Below are 18,571 nucleotides of genomic sequence, written 5' to 3' on the forward strand. Positions count from 1 at the left end.
AAATTAATTTGCATGCTTTTGCGGCCGTGTGTTTTTTCCCTCGAGTATGCGGCGCATTGCGCTTCAATGATCGAATGTTTTACGTTCATCAAACGTTCCGGGAGGCAAGAGTCGTTTCACCTGCGTTTTGGCTTTCGCTGCCCTCCAATAAATTCATATTTTTATTCCAATTTACGATCGTTTATTCCAATTTCAACGTGAATCGCTAGATTTCCCAATTAATTCGTCGCAGTCGTATATTCTTCCCTCTATAAATTATTATTTCACCAAGTTAACTGAAATTTTTATTGGAACAATCGTTCGCCAAATACAAGCTTGCTAATCGGACGAAGATAATTATAAAAATGGCAAGCTTTCAAGCCAATTACGGTAAAAGCTCACGTTTCACCTGTCACCGTGACAGTGCAAAATGAGTCCGATTCACTTACACGAGCGATAGTCCGCCGCTGCTTTTTGGAGAGGACTTTTCCGTGGTAGAAAAAAAATGAAATGTTTTTCATGAGTTTATGAATTTGCCAAAATCTACGTGACTGAAGCAGATTTAATTAGTTCGCAACCGATTAGATTGGACTCGAAAATGTGCAGACGAATTTCCGCTCAGAATGTAAAAATAGAAAAATCGTCTTTTCTTTCCTTTTTATTGTAAATTATTATAAAATGAATTGAAAGAAAGATTTAAGGATCGCAAATTCCGAGGCTTTTTCAGTTCGTAACGACGGAATAAAAAATCGGATTTTCCGAGTGGAATAAAGTCGGTCGCGAAATTGTCGGATTTCATTGAACCAGGAGGGAAATTCTGCAACATTCATTGATCGTGTTCCATCAAAAAAGGTGGGTTTCGACGCGCTCCACGAGGCAGTTGAAAATCGAAGGAAGCGTCTCACGTGAAATTGAAGAAGACGATAATTGAAAGAATCGTGAAAATTGACGTTTCTATTTCCGGCCAAAATTCATCTCGCGAAGGCAGAAGGGTTGAATTCACGGGATGAAATTCTTTAGGGAATTGCAGGCAACGAGCGGCGGAGAGGGAGCAAAGAAAGCGTCGGAGGCCGAATGTGGTTCAAGTTCAAAGCGACCCGGTATGTTTATATTTTCGGGTTTATGTGCCACGAGCCTCGATAAGAGACGAACGTACTTCGCAGCTTGTGGAGACGCGAAGGGTGCCTCGAGTAGCATTCGCGAGATAGCTGCTTGCAAAACTCGCGTAATATCGTCTACAGGCTGCGCCAGAATCGCTAGTTTTCTCGTCGCCGTTGGCCGCATAAAATTAAGGGGAAAAACGACTCGCTCAGCAGCGCTCGACCCACCCAAAGCTCACAATTGACGCAACAAATGCCTGAACAATCGAGCACGTAAAGGCAGAGCAAGAATCGAAACACACGAAAATCGAGTCTCGATGATTTGGCTCGTGAGTGAGACTCTGGCTCAGCAAATACGCTTCGTTAAGGTATAACTCGTTAAGGATGGATAGCTCGACCAAAAATTGTATTTCATTGGAATTTCCGTACTTCGTGATGCGCAATAAAAATCTGAAAAAATTCAACAACATTTGGAAAGTTATGAACAACAATTATCAACAATAATATTGCCCAAAAGTTAGTAACAAATTGTTTAAACAATTAATTATTCAGTAATTTTGCGGTGACCTATTGTTTTTTTTTACGAATCAAATGTGCGTATTTTTCCGAATGCTCGTGAATTTTTTCCGAATTTTCGTGGATTTTTGAAATTTCTTGAAAAAATGTTGAATAAAATTTTTTTTAATTTGAATTTTGGATATGTTTTAGAAGACATATTTACCATCAGTTTTGAAAAGTCTCAAGAATACTGGATCAAAAATGTCCAAATAGAGCCACTTGAAAAATTTGAAAAAGGGAATTTCAAAAGTCGACGAAAATTCTGAAAAAAATCATGAGCATTCAGAAAAATGCGCACATTCGATTCGTAAAAAAAAGCAAGGGTTTACTGTAAAATTGTTAAAAAATTATTTATTTAAACAATTTATTAATAACTTTTCGGCAATATTATTATTGATAATTGTAGCTCATAACTTTACAAATTTTGCTGAATTTTTTCAGATTTTTGTTGCATCACGAAGTACGGAAATTCCGGTCAGGTACAATTTATCGACTGGCCATCCAGTAATACCTTAATACACCGGCTAATTATTTTGCTGGGACGTCGTTGTAGTTCTTCTTCAAAAGCGCACAAAGGCCTTTTCGTCTTCGCGAATTTGAGTGCATTTCGAAATTTTGGGGCCTGAATCGAATACAATTGTGTTTATTTTCAAATTCAATTTATCAATGAGTTATAATACTGAGAAACTTCGTTCTTCGAGGTTCGCGAACAAAACTGTCTCTTGATATTTTATTTTTCCTCACTTTGCATTTTTTTTAAAGAAAGAGTTGTTTTTTCGTCGTTGCTTTTTGCAATGTGAACGTATCACATTTCGAATTCGTGTTTCATTCCCACGTGTCCAAAGATACCGATTGTTACGAAGAACTTAGCAATTATGTGGTGAATGAATGAGTCTATTTTTCTGTCAAGAGCATTTTTCATATTCTTATAAACGATTTTAAGCCAGTCGACTATAACTGTACTGACCTTTTTAACAGTTTCGTTCTGTTGTTCAGACAAAAAGTTTGTATGTTTTTACGAAGCATTGTGCGATGAAAAAATATTCTGTTCGTTGTTTCGATAGGACGAATAATTTAGATCGAAATATTTGGAGGAAACGAAACGTTTTTTTGAGCCATTTTTTCGAGATACAACAAAAGATTTGTGCACCTCAACTGTGGCATAAAAATGACAAATAATCGATGGTTCATTCGACAAAATAAGCTTTGACCAAATGAATTTAGTTGGATCAACAAAATTTCGTTTCCAGTGCAGTCAATAATAAATTGCGATTAAAAGTCATTTTGCTCGAAACTTTGAGTAACGTTGACGAGTGAATGGAACTCAAAAATGTTGTCATTCGATTTTTCCTTCTCCAAAGTTTGCTAGACCGAAGCCTCGATAATCGAAATTGCGCAGCATTGAAATCTGCGCTTGAGAAGTATCGAATTGTTCACTTCGATCCACACGTTCCTCCAAGTTTTCATTTCTTATCGTTATAAAGTTTGGGTATTTAAAAAGTCGGCTGCACTGAGCCGCTTTCCTCGGGGTAAATGTGGCTCGGGGAGTTGCACCATTAAAATGTCGAAGTTTCGATAAGATCCCTATACACCGCTGACCCCGTTGTCAGCAATTCGTCTCTCCTCCCATTTATTCACGATGCAAAAAAAATCGATACCTTTTTTCTCGGAGCTCCAACGGTTAGTACATTTAAATAAAAAAATGATTTTCCCAAAATTTCAGATTGTTTTTTTCCACTTTTCCATATTTTCGCGAAGAAAAAACTGTTTTTTTTGCTCTCATAGCGGAAAGTGTTAGTGCTCAGTGGAATCATAAACCTAATAAAATTTTGTCACTCTCAAAAAAATGTTAAGCCTACCTTGCATAATTTATTTCCTTTTTTTTCTCTATATTTAGCTGTAAATTATGAGATTAAAAAAAGTGGGACTAAAAATGTCTATTTTTGTCGTCCTTTCAAGGGGTGAAAGTATTTTGGAAAAACAGTTGTTCAAACACTTTCCCTTATGAGGTCAAAAAGAAAGTTTTTGCTCCGCGATTTTTGAGAAAAAAAACCGGAAAATATGGAAAAGTGGCTCGAACACAATCTAAAATATTTTAATCATCAATTTTGGAAAAATCATTTTTTTTTATGTTACCAACCGTTGGAACTCCGAGAAAAAAAAAATATCGATTTTTTTGCATCGCCCCGATATTGACAGAGAAAATTGGCGAGGATTTGGATTCGTTGTGTCGCAATTTTTTCCCAGCAAATATTGTAAACATTGAAACAAAGTGAACGAGAGTTGTTTTGAGGAAAGTTGTCAGAATGGACAGAATCAGGCGAAAGGGCTTCTGCGATTCCTTTCGAACGTTCTTTGAACGCAGCAACGGAACGCAAACTCTTACTCGGTCCTCATTCCAACCAATTTCAGTGCGAGTATTTCACTTCCGCTCCTTTCTATCGTTCCTTGTGATCCAAGCTTCTTTCGATTTGATGGAAGGCTCGCGAACAAACCTGATTAGCCTCATGTGGGAGTGTCCGATGTTTTGCTTCGCGAGTACATCGAGCGACTATTATGCCACGTCCTCGAGGTGAATGTAGGACGCGACGAGAGATCAACCCATCGGGTTTTACGTTGCACGTTAAATTTCTTCGCGTTGAATTTTCTCACGTCGGACTTATCGAGTGCGAACTTTCGGCTGTAGAAAAAGTTTTTCTGAGAAAATTTTGACGTTGTACTTTAAGGCGGTGACCCCGCGTGGCGCCCGGATTTCTCGCAGTTTTTTCGCGATTTTTTTCCGGCGAGGAAAAAAAACATAGACTTTTGAATTTATTAGGGTTCGTTCACTGGCATTTCGACTATATAACAGAATTTTTTAACTCTGCCATCTCGGGTAGATTCGGTGTAAAACTACTCAGCAGGAACCCATACGTTTCTTCAAGGTCTCCACGATTCCGGGGCGTCGGTTTATCCGAGCTCAAAAAACCAAAGAGCCTTTTTATGTGTAAAGCAGTGGCTATCGCCTGAACTAAAATCACACAGAAACATTCAAAATTGAAGGATTTTCGGGCTTCGAAGCACAAAATTTCATTTTTAAAAATGTTTTAAAAAATCGCAAAAAATCCGGCGCCACCCGAGGTGACGTTAAAAATTATTCATCGAATCGTCATTTTGTTGAAGAAAATTCGAGGGTGAGCATAAGACCAAAGTTAAGTTTTTACTCCCACCGGAGAAGAAATTTCGACTAAATAAATATTTAAATTTGCTCGGTAAGGGAGGTCTATTAAAAAACTGACAGGAACGTGCCGTGGCGGTGCACTTGATGGGAAAAGCTTACATGACGTCTCGTTTGAAAGAAAGCACGTTAAATATATTCGCAGCGCTCTCCGGGCGCGCGGAGCGAAACATAATTTCGGTAGAGCTAGCATAAAATATATAAATATTTGGTGAAATCCGAAATGTTGAATTGGCTACGCACTGTGGGCGTTTCCATGAACGAGTCTGTTCTCCAGTCAGTTTTACTTAAATTACATTGGATGATGAGTAATTAAGGAAAAAAGCTTGAAACAGCAGGTTTTCATTGCGAAAGGCATGCAGCTTGCAGGGCCGTTTGAGGGAATGAAAACCGTGGAACTGCGCGATTGTTTTTTTTTTTTCGTTGCCAGGACCCTCGACATTTTTCACTTCAACTTTTCCTTTATCATGCTCCACGGAACGAAAAATTAAAAATTATGAATAAACGTTGATTCGAATAAGAAAAAAACGAAGGAAAACAATTCGAACGAAGTGCTACAAAATTTGGTTGCAAGCGAAGTACGATCGAAATACTCCAACGCGATCTGACGCATTTCGAGGAAGATGCTGAAACCGGGAGCTTATCTTTTTGACGCACAAGCGAATGTGGATTGTAAAAAGTCTGCGCTCTCCTTCCTCGCGGCACCAAAATTTTTTCTAGTCCACAGAGGCGATGAGGAATTTCGGAAAGATTAATATTCGCTCGGAGTTAAAAAAATCCCACGAATTACGCTTTTTCTCTAACATTCTTTCGAATGTTTATGTCTTTAAGGCCTTCAGGAAAGAAAATTTTATTCTGTTTGGGATTTTCGCCGATGAAGCACCTTCTCGAACGGACCCATGACACTCGGACGAGAAAAGAATCCGATGATCTCTCGCCTCGCGTCACATTTTATTTGGTCCGACGATCCCCTGAGACACTCAGAATGGAGACAGCAAAAATGTCGATTTTCTGGCGCGAAAAATATCAACTTTGTGACGTTTCGCCGAATCATCCAACTTCAGTTTTTCATCAGAGTTTACAAATTTTCCTATTTAAATGTACAAGATTCGGAGGAATTTTTTTCACCGCACTTTTACTGCATCGGCAGCCAAATTTTTCGTTGCGGACTCAAATTTCACTGCCTCGCACTGAGATAAAAATTTGGCTGAAACACCTGAAAAATGTTCAATTTAACTGTAATATTTAGTCCCCCACGCACGACAAAATATTTATTAAATTTCACAAAATATTCGGGTTACTCTAACGTCCTGTTTCGTTCCTACGAAAATAATTGTACATTGAATCTCCGCAGATTGCGTCGTGGTAAGAAAACCTTCGGCTCAATCGACAAAATGATACAAAATATACTCAACTTTTCTTTCGAGGTAGACATTTGTATGGACAATTTATTTGGTTCGTCATCGATGAGCTTTGGTTAAGCTACACGAAGGAAAAATCTATCAAAATTATTTCTTATTTTGCACAAATCGTGTTGGCTGATTAAATAATACATTTGAACAAATTTTGGGTTGTATCGAATCGACCAGTAAGATTCGATTTCCAGCAAAATATTTATCATCCTCAACAAAACCGTTTTGATGCTTCGGTGCTTGATATTCAAATAAATATATGATAAAAGTGTATCAAGTAGAAATAAACAAGTGTTTCGAGTTCTTCCAACAGAATATTTGCGGTTTCACTCGTTTAGTTAATTAACATAAACAAAAATTACGTGATTCGGATAAATGAGCTATTTCTTATTTATCGCAAGCGAATGTCAGTTAAATTAAGCAGCAAAAATATCAACTAAATACATTATTTAGTTACAACGATTTTTTTTCTCAGTGCGATCTTCGTATGTTTTTTTAATTCGTAAATTCCCGTTGCTTTATCGAGAACAGCGAGCTTTTGCCCAACTTCGTCGAAGCTAAGAAGTGATTCTTCGAACAGATTTTTTCGTCGGATTTGTATTACGAAATCGGATTTTCGAACGGAGAACTCTGAAAGTATCTCAGCTTGGGCTTAAAGAATTTGAATAGGAAAAACAGATGTAGGGAGTATCGTTAAGCCCGATTAGCCGTTTGGTGTATTTATCTTTACTATGACGAATAGCAGGAGCAAGCCGAAGTCTCTTCGAGTCTCTGGGTAAGCCTATAAATCAGCAAATTATAGACCCCTTCGAGCTGGCTAGATAAATTTTGGGATCCATCCAGAAATACAAATATTTTCGTGGACGATCGTCTCGAGAACATTCAAATATAGGCAAACGTAGAAGGGAATTTCATTAAACTCGAATCCCAGTGCGGAAGTCGAAAGATGAGAATTTATCATTTCGAAACGACTTTGCTGCGTTGAGAATATAGTGAAACTAAGAAAATGCTAAAAAGGTCAATAATTTGGCTGAGAAATCACGCGTTTGAGATTTTATCGGAAATATCGAATTTTTTCTAAACGCGAATGAACGCCCTGGGAACTCATCGATACCCGGAGAGCATTTTCGGTAGTTTGCAATCAAGAATTTTCCCAACAGCCTTTCCCCAGTTTGCGTTTAAACGAAACTAGCGAGCTTTAAAACTGCAGAAGCTTTGCATCGAAGGTGAAAGCTTCAAACTCGAGGTAACGACATCGAAGAAAATGAAAATTGGTGCGTCCCTCATCGTCGTGCACTCGATACCTTGTGTCTTGAGAAAATACTCTGTGTCCCCTGAACACGACAAAAGCGCACTCTCGATGCACAACTTGTTAAACTTTTCCTGTTTATTCGCTGTCCCTGCGATCGAGACTCGTCCCCTCGTCTCCTCGCAGAGCTCCTTTTAAAATTCCATGGCTCTTGATAAAAAATTCACAGCGTTTTAAGGATGCTGAGATAAGAAAAAATGGATAAGCGTTGTCGCAGCAATAAACTTGGGGTTTTTTTTTTTTCGTGCACCGAACACGTTCTGCTCAATTTATAATGTAAACAGTAAAATGATCGAGCAAAGTATGCGAAGGAAAATATTCATGAAAAAAGGTCGATAACGAAGCTTTTTGAGAGATGAGACGTCCCCGGGCAAAGAGAGCTTTCACTAATTGATTAATATCCCATCGACAGCGCGTAGGAGAAACGGGGACGAGAAGTTTTTTCTTCCACACAGTTTGGCAGCCCCTGCTCGGACGAGCGGTGAATTCCACGTGACTTTTGGGACTCCCTCTACACGTAATTCCGCCGTTCCAGTCTATCTTTGCAGACGGTAACTCTTCCAACGGGTTATGTACTCGTCTCGTTTGTAAGCGAGAAGAAATAAAGGCAAGACGATCTTTCGAGAGGAGAAAGAAAAGCGAAAAGGAGAATTTTTCAACGGGAAGAAAAGCGGAGTAATGACCGGCCGAGATCCGGAGTCGAGGGAAGAAGAAACTCGCTTCCAAAGCTGCTTTCCTGTGACTTTTCATCCGATCCAACTACTTTGTCGTCTTTACGAGCCAGCACGCATCGCGCCCTTTTCGCTCCTTCCCCTCCAGCCGCCGGCGTTTCCTCCAGTCTTCGGTGTCTCTTCGACGCGCTAATTTCGTTTTTCGGTTAGCTCTTTGCAGGGCTTTTTCCAGCGACGCTTTCCCGGGCAACGGAATTCACGAGCTCCAACGTTTCGATCGATTTCCCGGGTGGCACAAGACGAAATTATTGGCGTTTGATTCTTCGAGCTTCTTGACGCTTTGGACGCCGACGGGACTTGGACGATCGGGAGATAAAATATTCCCACTGCGAACCTTCGTCTCACAATTTTTCAAAACCCCTTAAATCCTGAATTTCCGAACGAGCCTATAACTCAACGGCGAATCGAGATACAGCGATTTACGAGCGCGCTTTTGAAGAGGCTTTTTGTAGATTTAGAGAATGGTACATGCTTCTGGGCCGACATCTCTGTCGGGTTTTCCCGGAAAAAAGCCTCGGAAATCCTCGTAAAAAGCCCAGAAAACATTGCCTGCAAGCCAGGATTCAAAAAGTTCACTATAAATCGATAACGAATCGTAGAGACACGACACGAATACTGTTTGTAAGGGAAATCGAATGGAAGCGAGGCCAGAAGTGGAAACTCGATGTCATATTCGAGATAGAAATTGAGTAAAAGTCATGAATTATTTCAAAGGGTCAAAGCTTTTTGAGTATATTTTGACCCGAAAGGAGGAAACAAATTCGTGAAAAAAAGCACAAAATAAAAAAAAAGCGAAAAAGTGTTTTGAAATGTTTAACAAAAACGTGTATTTTTAAATCGAACTGCTCAAATAATCTCACTGAGAAAACTGCTGGAGTCGAACGCGATGAACAGAAGAAATACATTTGTTATTTTGCTCGTTCTCTATTTCACGAATCATTCGTGCAGGCCACAAAACTATGAGTAGCAAATTAGGGAGGGAAAAAACCCGGAGAATTGGAACGTTTTTTTCGTTGAAGCTTTTTTCTCGGTAGCGCGCTTACTGAAAACGGAATTTTGTTGATCGAACAAAATTCATTTGGTCAAGATTTGTTTCGTTGATTCACTCATTGATTATTTGTTTTGTCGAGCTGTGCAGATCTTTGGTAGTGTCTTGAAAAAATGGTTCGGAAAAACATTTTTTCGTATAAATTATTATTTATATTTGCGCCACATCAACGAATTATTTTGTATTCATCCAAAATATCTTGTCGCCGACGTATTCCTCTATTTCATTTGATTCACTCAACAAAACTTTGAACGTTTCATCAAAACTTCGTTGTCAGTGCAAGCGAAAAATCAGGATTATTTGCACCTTCGTATTTCAGACGCTTGCGCTCATCAAAATAGTCATTTTTTCTTAATTCCACAAAATTTACGATTCAGCCTTCACCGGTTTAATCATAACCAGGAAAACTGATTTTCCACTCGAAATCGACGAGCCCACGAGCCTTTTACCAGGAGTGAAAGTTCGTTTAAATTAATGAGGAATTTTCGTTGAACATGCTCCCTTCGAAACTCAACTGCAAATCTGCGTACATTCATACGCGTCGCAGAAACATACTGTGAGATCGGGGCCCATTGAACATTTCCTCATTACTCCAGCACAACGGCGGTTAATTAAATTTTGCATATGAAAGACTGCCTCGCGAAACAAACGATTGCGACCTCGCGAATTGAAAAAGCCTTTTTTTTATTCTAACATTACATCAATAAACGATGCCTTTCGATAAATCGTGTCGATAAAAAGCCCGCAGCGAGTCTTCCAACTGCCCTAATTGAGTCCAAATATACCTCGAGATTGTTGTAACAACGTTCGAGGAAAATGAAGCAGCGAATATTTCATTAGATCGATACGAAATTCGCTGGAGCCACTAATTCATCAAGTTTATCGTACCAACCTCCATTTGTCAGGGCACGGAGTCCGGTAAACACACTTGTGGCTTTATCATCGATGTTCGCAGGCTCGGATACAGTTGTGTGCGAATGAAAAAAGGGGAAGTGAAAACGAGCTCTATTGACACGTGCTCCTCGTCAACTTCCTGAAAGCTTATATCTTCATACATACACGAATATTGGTACAAAAAGGGCGTTGATGTCGCCGGCTCTGAAATATTATTCGTATTCGTTGAAGCTCGCTGTTTCGCGAATCGCCACGAGGAAAGAGCCGTTTGCACAAACGTGTTTATACCGGGTGTCCGAGGAGTTCAATGGAGTTCGAGATCGCTCTGTCCGAGCAGAGTGTGTCCTGGGGCGAGTTTTTTTCGCCGATTCCCTCCACTCTGGATCGTCGAATCAACGGGTTAATGCGACGAGCAGACGCGACGCGAGCTCCGCAAGAAAAGCGCGTTTTTCCTCTTCGAGTGCCTCCGAGCCGACGCGTCCAATTTTCGCCGGGTTCTTCGAGCAGTATTTTGCAATCGCCGGCTCGAAAATAATCATTTCCCGAGCTTTTTATCTCCGGAATTCCCGGCCTCGCCGGGCCTCGACTCCGCGGGGCTCGAGCTTTCAGTCGCCCCGTATGAGAACGGGCGAACGGAAATGCGAGCACGTGCATTCGCGCCCGGAGCACCGGGACGCAAGAGACTCGCCATTCCACTCGGCAAATGTCGCGACTTACGCCCTTATGTCGCACAGCAATCGATTATACGTGGCGGTCTGGCTTTTTTATTTCTCCTGGGCTTACAGAGAGAGCTTTCGCTCTCTTTGCCTCGAAGTAACGAACGGGATAAAGGATGCACCGAACCGAGATGTAAATTACGTGTACACAGCGCGCGCGAGCGACGTGCGAACGAATATGCGGAGGGAAAACGCACCGCGGAACACGCTCATTCCATATTTACTGTACACACGCTCATGCTGCTGCTGCTGCTGCTGCTGCTGCTGCTGCTGGCTGTGAATAAACCCGCTTTACAACAGTGGTCCCAACGAGTTAGTGGATCATGAATGACGTGTTGCATTTCGACAGAGGAAAACAGACGGGAGCTGCGATTAAGTACAACGGGGGCACATGAATGTGTTGCCGAATTCTGATTACAGCGACGTAGCTTTCCGACGAATATTTCGCTGTGGTGTCTGCGTGGATCGAAGAGTTCAAGTATGAAAATGAAATGGAAAGCGAAAGCAGGAAGGCAACGCTTCGAGTTAACGACACCAATGAACATATTTCCACGCTTTTGTTACGAGATTCCCTCTGTGCTTCGAATATAATGACGGAATTAATTAACGTCATTGTACGTTAGACTCGAGTCCCTTGTCTCTTTCCTCGCGCACGCGTAACAATTTAATGAGCCTCGAGTACACGCCGTCGACCCTTTCTTCCTTCGTGTCCCGACGCGTTTCTTTCGTTTTCCATTTTTTAGCCACGAACGGTCATTTCTTTTGATGGAATCGCAACGAATTTTGGTTCCGATCAGGGCGAACGTTGAAGGAACACGCAAGGCAGGCGCCAAGTGTTTTACGACGCTGAAGTTTGCAACGTTGTAGTCCAACGAAGTGATTTTAAAAAACTCTCAAATAATTCTAATAAATCTCCAATTTTCTTCCCTGCCGAATTTCCAATTCGTCATTTTTCAAGCCACATCAATAATTCGTGAAATAAAAAAATTATTAATTATAAATCTTTTTTTCGTACATTTCGTTGAACTCCAACGTTGCAAACTTCAACGTCGTAGTGTTTTGAGATCGAAGTGCTGGGAGATAACGTGCAAGGACGCACGAAGAAACGCATTCGACCATTGAACATTGCATACCATTTTTTTTCTGATTTTCCAGATATTAACAAAAAGCAGCGTCGTACTCGAAATCCCAAAGACAGAACACTTGACCCATTGAATCGACACTCGCATTCAACGCCACAACTTTCACTGATGCCTACTAGCTTCGTTTACTTGTTTTCATTGATAAGGAGTCATTAACACTGATGCGAAAATTCATATTGTAATAGATATTAATTAATACAACAACAGATACACAATAAAATTTTTAATTATTGGCAAAATAACAACCGCATCCTCTGTACGCCTCTACTCGAAAACGACTCTGCTTCTACAACCTTGACTCCGGAATTCATAACAACTCTACGTCCACTCATGGATAATCCATCATCTCCAATATCTTTACTCACGATGAGATTTGTTCTGAAATCATAATGAGCAGAGATGTCGGGGATTAAATATCTCACCGGAGTACACTGAGAAAAAAAAAATTGTTGATTCAACAGCAATTGATGTTATTGGAAGAGTTTTCTCCATTCAACTGCAATGTTTTCTTTCTTTTCTCAATGTAGATATTTTAAGGAGGGTAGACGTTCTCTACGCAGATCCGCAGTCATTAAGGAGCGGAGCTGTTGTTGACTAGCTGCTATTTATAACTGTACTCATCACTGCTCTACTCGATAACAACTCCCCTCTTTAAACATGTGTTTAGAGGAGTGCTGTTGTTGAATACATTCGCTGCGAGAGTAGAATTTCGGACTTGCTGCAACATTACTCTCGGCTCTTATAAATCTACTCGATAACATTTCCACTCTGAAGATTTTTATTTTATGCACGAATAGCGTCTCTAGTTTTTAACATGTGTAGATGACGCTGAAGTTTCCAACGTTGGAGTCCAACGAAATGATCGAAAAAAACTCTCCAATAATTAGTAATTCTTCTATTTTGTTCCCTGCCAAATTTTCGATTCGTAGTTTTTCAAGCTGCACCACCAACGATTCGTGAAATAAAAAAATTTGGTGTATTAGAAAGGTTTTTTTCGTTCATTTCGTTGGACTCCAACGTTGGAAACTTCAGCATCGTCATGTGTAGGCGGATAACACAGATTATTGATGACGAAAGAGGAGCCATATTGGATTATATTGATTTTGCAAATTCGAGAGTAGGACCGTTGTTTTTGAGAGCAGCGTTGTTTTTGAGTGGAGCCCTCAAGAGGACGGTTGTTATTCTGCCTATTTATTCGTCAGACGTTTACTCAACGAATAGAGACGAGGAATTGCTGGGTTCGTTAATACGAACACTCGCGAATTTGATGCATTTTTGATGATCACAGAATGAAATAGTGGTGAAACTTGAAGATTGGACAACTTTGTTATTATATTAGTTGAAACAGTGTCAAGTGCACTCAAAGCTCTATTGTGGTAATTGCAGAAACTTGAGAAAAAAAGAAAAACTGTACTTTAGCTTGTTATTTAATGAGATTATTCGTTTTTAATAATTTTGTTCATTAAATAGCGGGTGTTTCGCAAGTGGACGGTTATCTCCCTACCAGTTTGAATATTTTGAATTGCAGATGAATGTCTCGCGGAATGTGAGGCTCAGGGACAATGATTCCGTCGAACGATCCTGCGAGGCGTCGATCATGAGAGAAAACTCGATTCCGGAAAGGATAAATATCGATCGGGATTGAGGCAGCGGCGGTACCAGGGGAAGCGAAATGGCCGAGGATCTTCGGAGGAAATCGTGATAGAGGCAAATGCTCATTTTTGGCAAACACGAAAATGTCGTATGTCCGAGAGATTCTGAGGGTTTTTAGCTTCCTGACGGTGATTATCGGCTCGGTAAATATGGGCGATCCCTCAGCTCGGGTCAGAGGCGACCTCGTCATAGGGGCTCTTTTCAGCGTGCACCGAGCCCCTAGCGGCGGACACGGGGCCCTCGTGTGCGGCACTGTTCGCGAATTGTACGGAATTGAACGCGTCGAAACGGCGCTTATTACCCTCGACAAAATAAATCGAGATAACACCATTTTGCCAGGTTTGTCAAAAATATTTCTGTGGCTCAATTGCAAGCAGAAACGTTGCAGGGTTAAAGTTTCGAACTTTGAATCACCAGAAAGCTCGAAATTCCAAAATTATCGATTTTTTCATCGAATTTCTTGGGGCATTGTTATTTTACACAAAAAAGTGGCTTTCGCTATCCAACCTACTGAAATGTGACAATAAAATCATCATTTCGACGAGCAATGTGTCTCGCGATGGAATGTCGGGCTCAAAATATCCTGGGACACGTCTCGGATCTAAATATCCGATACAAATGAGCCGCGTCAAGATTGAATCAGGCCACCGTGAGCCCTGCTGTACTTTGACACACTCAAAAACGGGTTTCTGGACTTTTTCATTTTTTTAGATTCTTTGATATCATGCAAGCACGCGTGGACGTACGGACACGGATACGAACAAACGAACCTTAAGGAGGTTGAAGCGTATCTTATGTTAAAACTATTTTCCAACTTTGCACATTAAAATTTTTTAAACGGAAAGCTTAAGACAGTATTAATCCTCTGGCGGGATATGCCGATGATTCACCGTCGTGAAATTGAGATATTTATTGTTGAAGTTTGCAATTTTTTGAAAGCTTCCATAAGAGCCCGTGTTTAACCTTGTCATTTTCAACAATGAATATCTCGATTACTAGGCGGTGAAACCTCTCCAAATTTTTCACACATAATTAAAAGCGCTATTCAAGAAGATTCACGCAAATTTTCAATTCGTTAATTTGGAATAATAAAATCTAATGTATTTTTCGTATCATGTCCTCGCTTCAATGTTGCCATGCTAAACCATGCTAAAAACATAAAAAAATTCAAAAAGTTCAGAATTTTATTAAATTTGGTGGACATATTCTTTAGTGCCAAATTTGACAAGACAAATTTTTTAAGATTTTTCTTCTACACGGTTATCGAGTAGTCGATCATTAAAGTTCACGTGTATGAGCATAGCGTTTCCGGGCATAAGAAATCTGCTTTAATGCGTAATTACTCGATAACTAAGCAGAAGAAAATTTTGAAAAAAATTGTGTTTTCGCACTTGATGTTGAAGAACATTATCACCAAATTTGATAAATTTCTAATTATTTAGACTTTTGTATCATACATCGTTAATGTTAACCCTCGTCAGTAACGTTGGCTCATTCGTGTCCCACCCAAAACTGTTTTTCGTCGTACCTCACTATGGAAAAAATTGGTCCATAAAGTAGAAGGTTTGTAGCAATAGCAGGAATTTTTTTAGATTTTTTTACCGTGATTTGGAGAGGTTCGGGACAGTGTCAAAAAATCGCTTACAGACGAAGGGTTGAGGCTTCGGGATATTTTGAAATGCTGTTGAAATACTTTCGAATGACGATGTTGAAGTTTGCGGCGTTGGAGTCCAACGAAATGAGGGAAAGCAACATTTGTAATTTGTTTATTTCCCGAATCATTGGTGTAGCTTGAAAAGCTGCAAATTTCAAATTCGGCAGGGAACGAAGTTGTAAAGTTACTGGAACAATTGGAAGGTTTTTCAGACCATTTCGTTGGACTCGAACGTTGCAAACTTCAGCGTAATTTTCGAATGAAAGAATAAAATCTCACCAGGACAATCTGTCCCATTTTCAACGACGTTGCACAAGTGAAGCTCCACGTTTACGAATCTTCGTTGTCAAAATTTGCCTCAGGTGTGACGTTAGGCCTGGAAGCTCGGGATTCTTGTTGGTCCGCTCCGGTTTCTCTGCAGCAAAGTATCGAGCTTGTCAGAGACGCGATAACACCAGCGCTCACACAGCCTCAGCTCGCGTCTAGCGGTGCATCGGCCACCTGTCAAGTTGATTCAGTTCTCCAGGTACATTTAATAATCGCTTGTAACGAATTTATTCACTATTTATCGTCCAGTTGCTAAAAAACGTTTCGGATTCTCCACACATTTATTTCGACTCCTCAAAAAATCTCAACTCATTCCAACTCCTAATAAATTCATGAAAAAAAGCGATTTGAAATTGGAACGCTTCCTGCTTGTCGTAGACCGAGTCACCGGTGAGCAAAGCTCCAATTGTCGGGGTCATTGGCCCTGGTTCGAGTTCAGCAGCCCTCCAAGTGCAGAACCTGCTCCAACTGTTCTCAATACCTCAGGTGAGCGAGCGGAGAGGATTTGGAGTTGAAAATTTATCGGAAACACATTAAAGGTGTTCGGAACTTTGATAACGAGCATAACAGAGATCTTGTAAAATCTCCGTAACGCGTATTCTTGGATGACGTCAAAATGCGTAATTTATCTTCCTTCAAAATATGCAATTATTGTTTTTATATATAAATTTACATAAATGCCTCGAAGTTGCTGGTTTCTGGGGACATATGAGCACAGTAAATTCGACGCGAATATAATGCCGAGTGATAAATAACTCTCGTGACGTTCGTTATCTCGTGTGTGTCACACGTTCATTCGATACAGAGACGATCCGCGGAAATTAATTTCGGCTAATTGGTTCACTCGGTGTGTGTGTGTGTGTGTGTGTGTGAGCACGATATTCTGTTGCGAGGAGGAATTAAAAGTTCCTGCCCAATTATTCCGGCGATCATTCGACAGCAATAATTGATAAGTTTCGCGGTTAATGGAAAGCGTGTCCCGGAAGCTGTCGAGCATTTTTTCACCGTTGAATTTATTCCCTTTTTTGTGATGGTTCGCTCCCGTCGATTGATTTCTCATCGCGATGGCGCATCGAAACCCCAATAATTGGAAACTCTTGCCTTTCCAATGTCAATTATTTTCGTCTCTTCGATCTCTAACGTCACTTTCGGGACACCCCTTAATAACGCTCCGATAATACTCCGGAGAAAATATGATGCACGTATAATATCGCGCTTTGTTTCCGTTTCAGATAGGATACTCCCCGACCTCGAGGGATCTCAGTGACAAAACTCGATACCCAACGTTCCTTCGGGTCGTACCGTCCGACTATTACCAGGCTCAACTACTAGTCGATCTCGTACAGTATTTCAATTGGACTTACGTATCAATCGTCAACACGGACGGTGAGCTTTTTTCGAATATTCTTTCTCCAGTTATGCGGCAGGGGGATTAACGAGAGATGGAAGAATAACAGGAGGAGGTCGAAGCTTCGAAGCCTGCGGAATGAGCGAGTTTATATTTTTATGTCATTTGAATATATCGATTTTTTAAATTCCTACAAAATTAATCACTTTCGAGCGTTGCTCGGTGGACGATCGCAGGCTAAGTAGCGACGTCGTAAAATCCTCGTTTCGTAGCTCGCTTTCCGAGCAATTCCATCCCTACGCAGCGTTAAGGTAGTTGGGTGAATATTCGCTATCCAAGATTAGGCGCGATGATATTTTTTGTAGGCGAAAATGAATGTGAAGGATTTGGAAAATTTGGAGGCCAGTTACGACGCAGTTTCGCAGCAAATTAATTATTGAATATCGACTTTTCTCTGACACTTGTCACTCCGGCACGTGAAAGTCGTACACGCGTGAAAAGTTATCGAATTTTTTCATTAGTTATTTCCTAGATTTTGTAAAAAAAAAATTGATCGTTGTATTTCGTGGATAGTCAGGAATACACAAGTATTTTCGTTTTTGCGAACGTTACCATTTAAAATCGGCTGAAATATTGAAAAATATCTGATGAAAAATCATTCGGATTACGCGACAAATGGATTGGTGACTTTTGGCAACGCTGCATTCAACGAATGTTGACACGTGACGTCAGTTCGTCCTTTTGCTCGCACTTTGTCGTTCGTTTGCTTCGCCACGTTTGTTTCGTCAGTTTTAACAAAACGACCATTTTCATTCCGGTAAACTTTTAAATCGTTCATTTCTTCATTTTCCTTCACTGCAATCGCACTTTGGGCACTAGACTAACTCCTCAAACGGTTTTTTAATAACGAAATTGCATAAAAACGTTGCTTCTCTACCGACTGTATTTCCAAAATGATAAAATTATTATTTTAAAGTAATTTTCGTCTTTTGAAGTTTTCATGGGAATACTCGCGCCCCCTGCCAGAATATTAATAACGAAATATTTCTCGTATCACAAGAAGCCACAGCTTGCGTTTACCCGGAAAATAATATATTTCGAGAAATACGAGATATTGCATAATAGTGGAAAGTATATACTCTCTGCTAAAGTCTCTCGGTGCGAGGTGCGTCCTGCAAAGATCAGCGTACTACCCTCATATTTGGCAAACCCAAATGTTAGGGTTGACCACTATTATAGGGGCTGGAGGAGCTGCAAGGCTCCCAAGAGATTTCGTTCGTTCGTCCAGCACCCAACGTGTTATTTGCTCCACGATAAAGACAAATTTGATTATTTTTATCGCTTTGACTCGAGAGAGAAAATGTTTGAATTCATGAAAATTTTCGGCCGTAACGATGCCCTTGCAGAATAAAATGAGTGGTCATTATCATACTCGGCTACTTTCTCGCTGGAATTAACGTTCATGAGGGCATGGAAGATCAAA

The 18,571-nt window shown here is 40.4% G+C and overlaps 1 protein-coding gene across 3 annotated transcripts in view; it reads left to right on the forward strand.

Annotated features, from left to right (window-relative positions):
• LOC122405757 (metabotropic glutamate receptor 1-like) overlaps positions 1-18,571 on the forward strand; it is a 43,529-nt gene that overhangs the window by 3,423 nt on the left and 21,535 nt on the right. For all 3 annotated transcript variants that reach the window (XM_043410701.1, XM_043410700.1, XM_043410702.1), the window contains exons 2-5: positions 13,635-14,098; positions 15,776-15,939; positions 16,119-16,226; positions 16,973-17,126. In XM_043410701.1, coding sequence (XP_043266636.1) covers positions 13,843-14,098; positions 15,776-15,939; positions 16,119-16,226; positions 16,973-17,126 — 682 coding nt within the window. In that variant the 5' untranslated portion in view covers positions 13,635-13,842. The remainder of the gene's footprint in view (positions 1-13,634; positions 14,099-15,775; positions 15,940-16,118; positions 16,227-16,972; positions 17,127-18,571) is intronic.

The sequence above is a fragment of the Venturia canescens genome, chromosome 2, assembly GCF_019457755.1.
Source record: "Venturia canescens isolate UGA chromosome 2, ASM1945775v1, whole genome shotgun sequence".
In the NCBI taxonomy this organism is placed as follows: Eukaryota; Metazoa; Arthropoda; class Insecta; order Hymenoptera; family Ichneumonidae; genus Venturia; species Venturia canescens.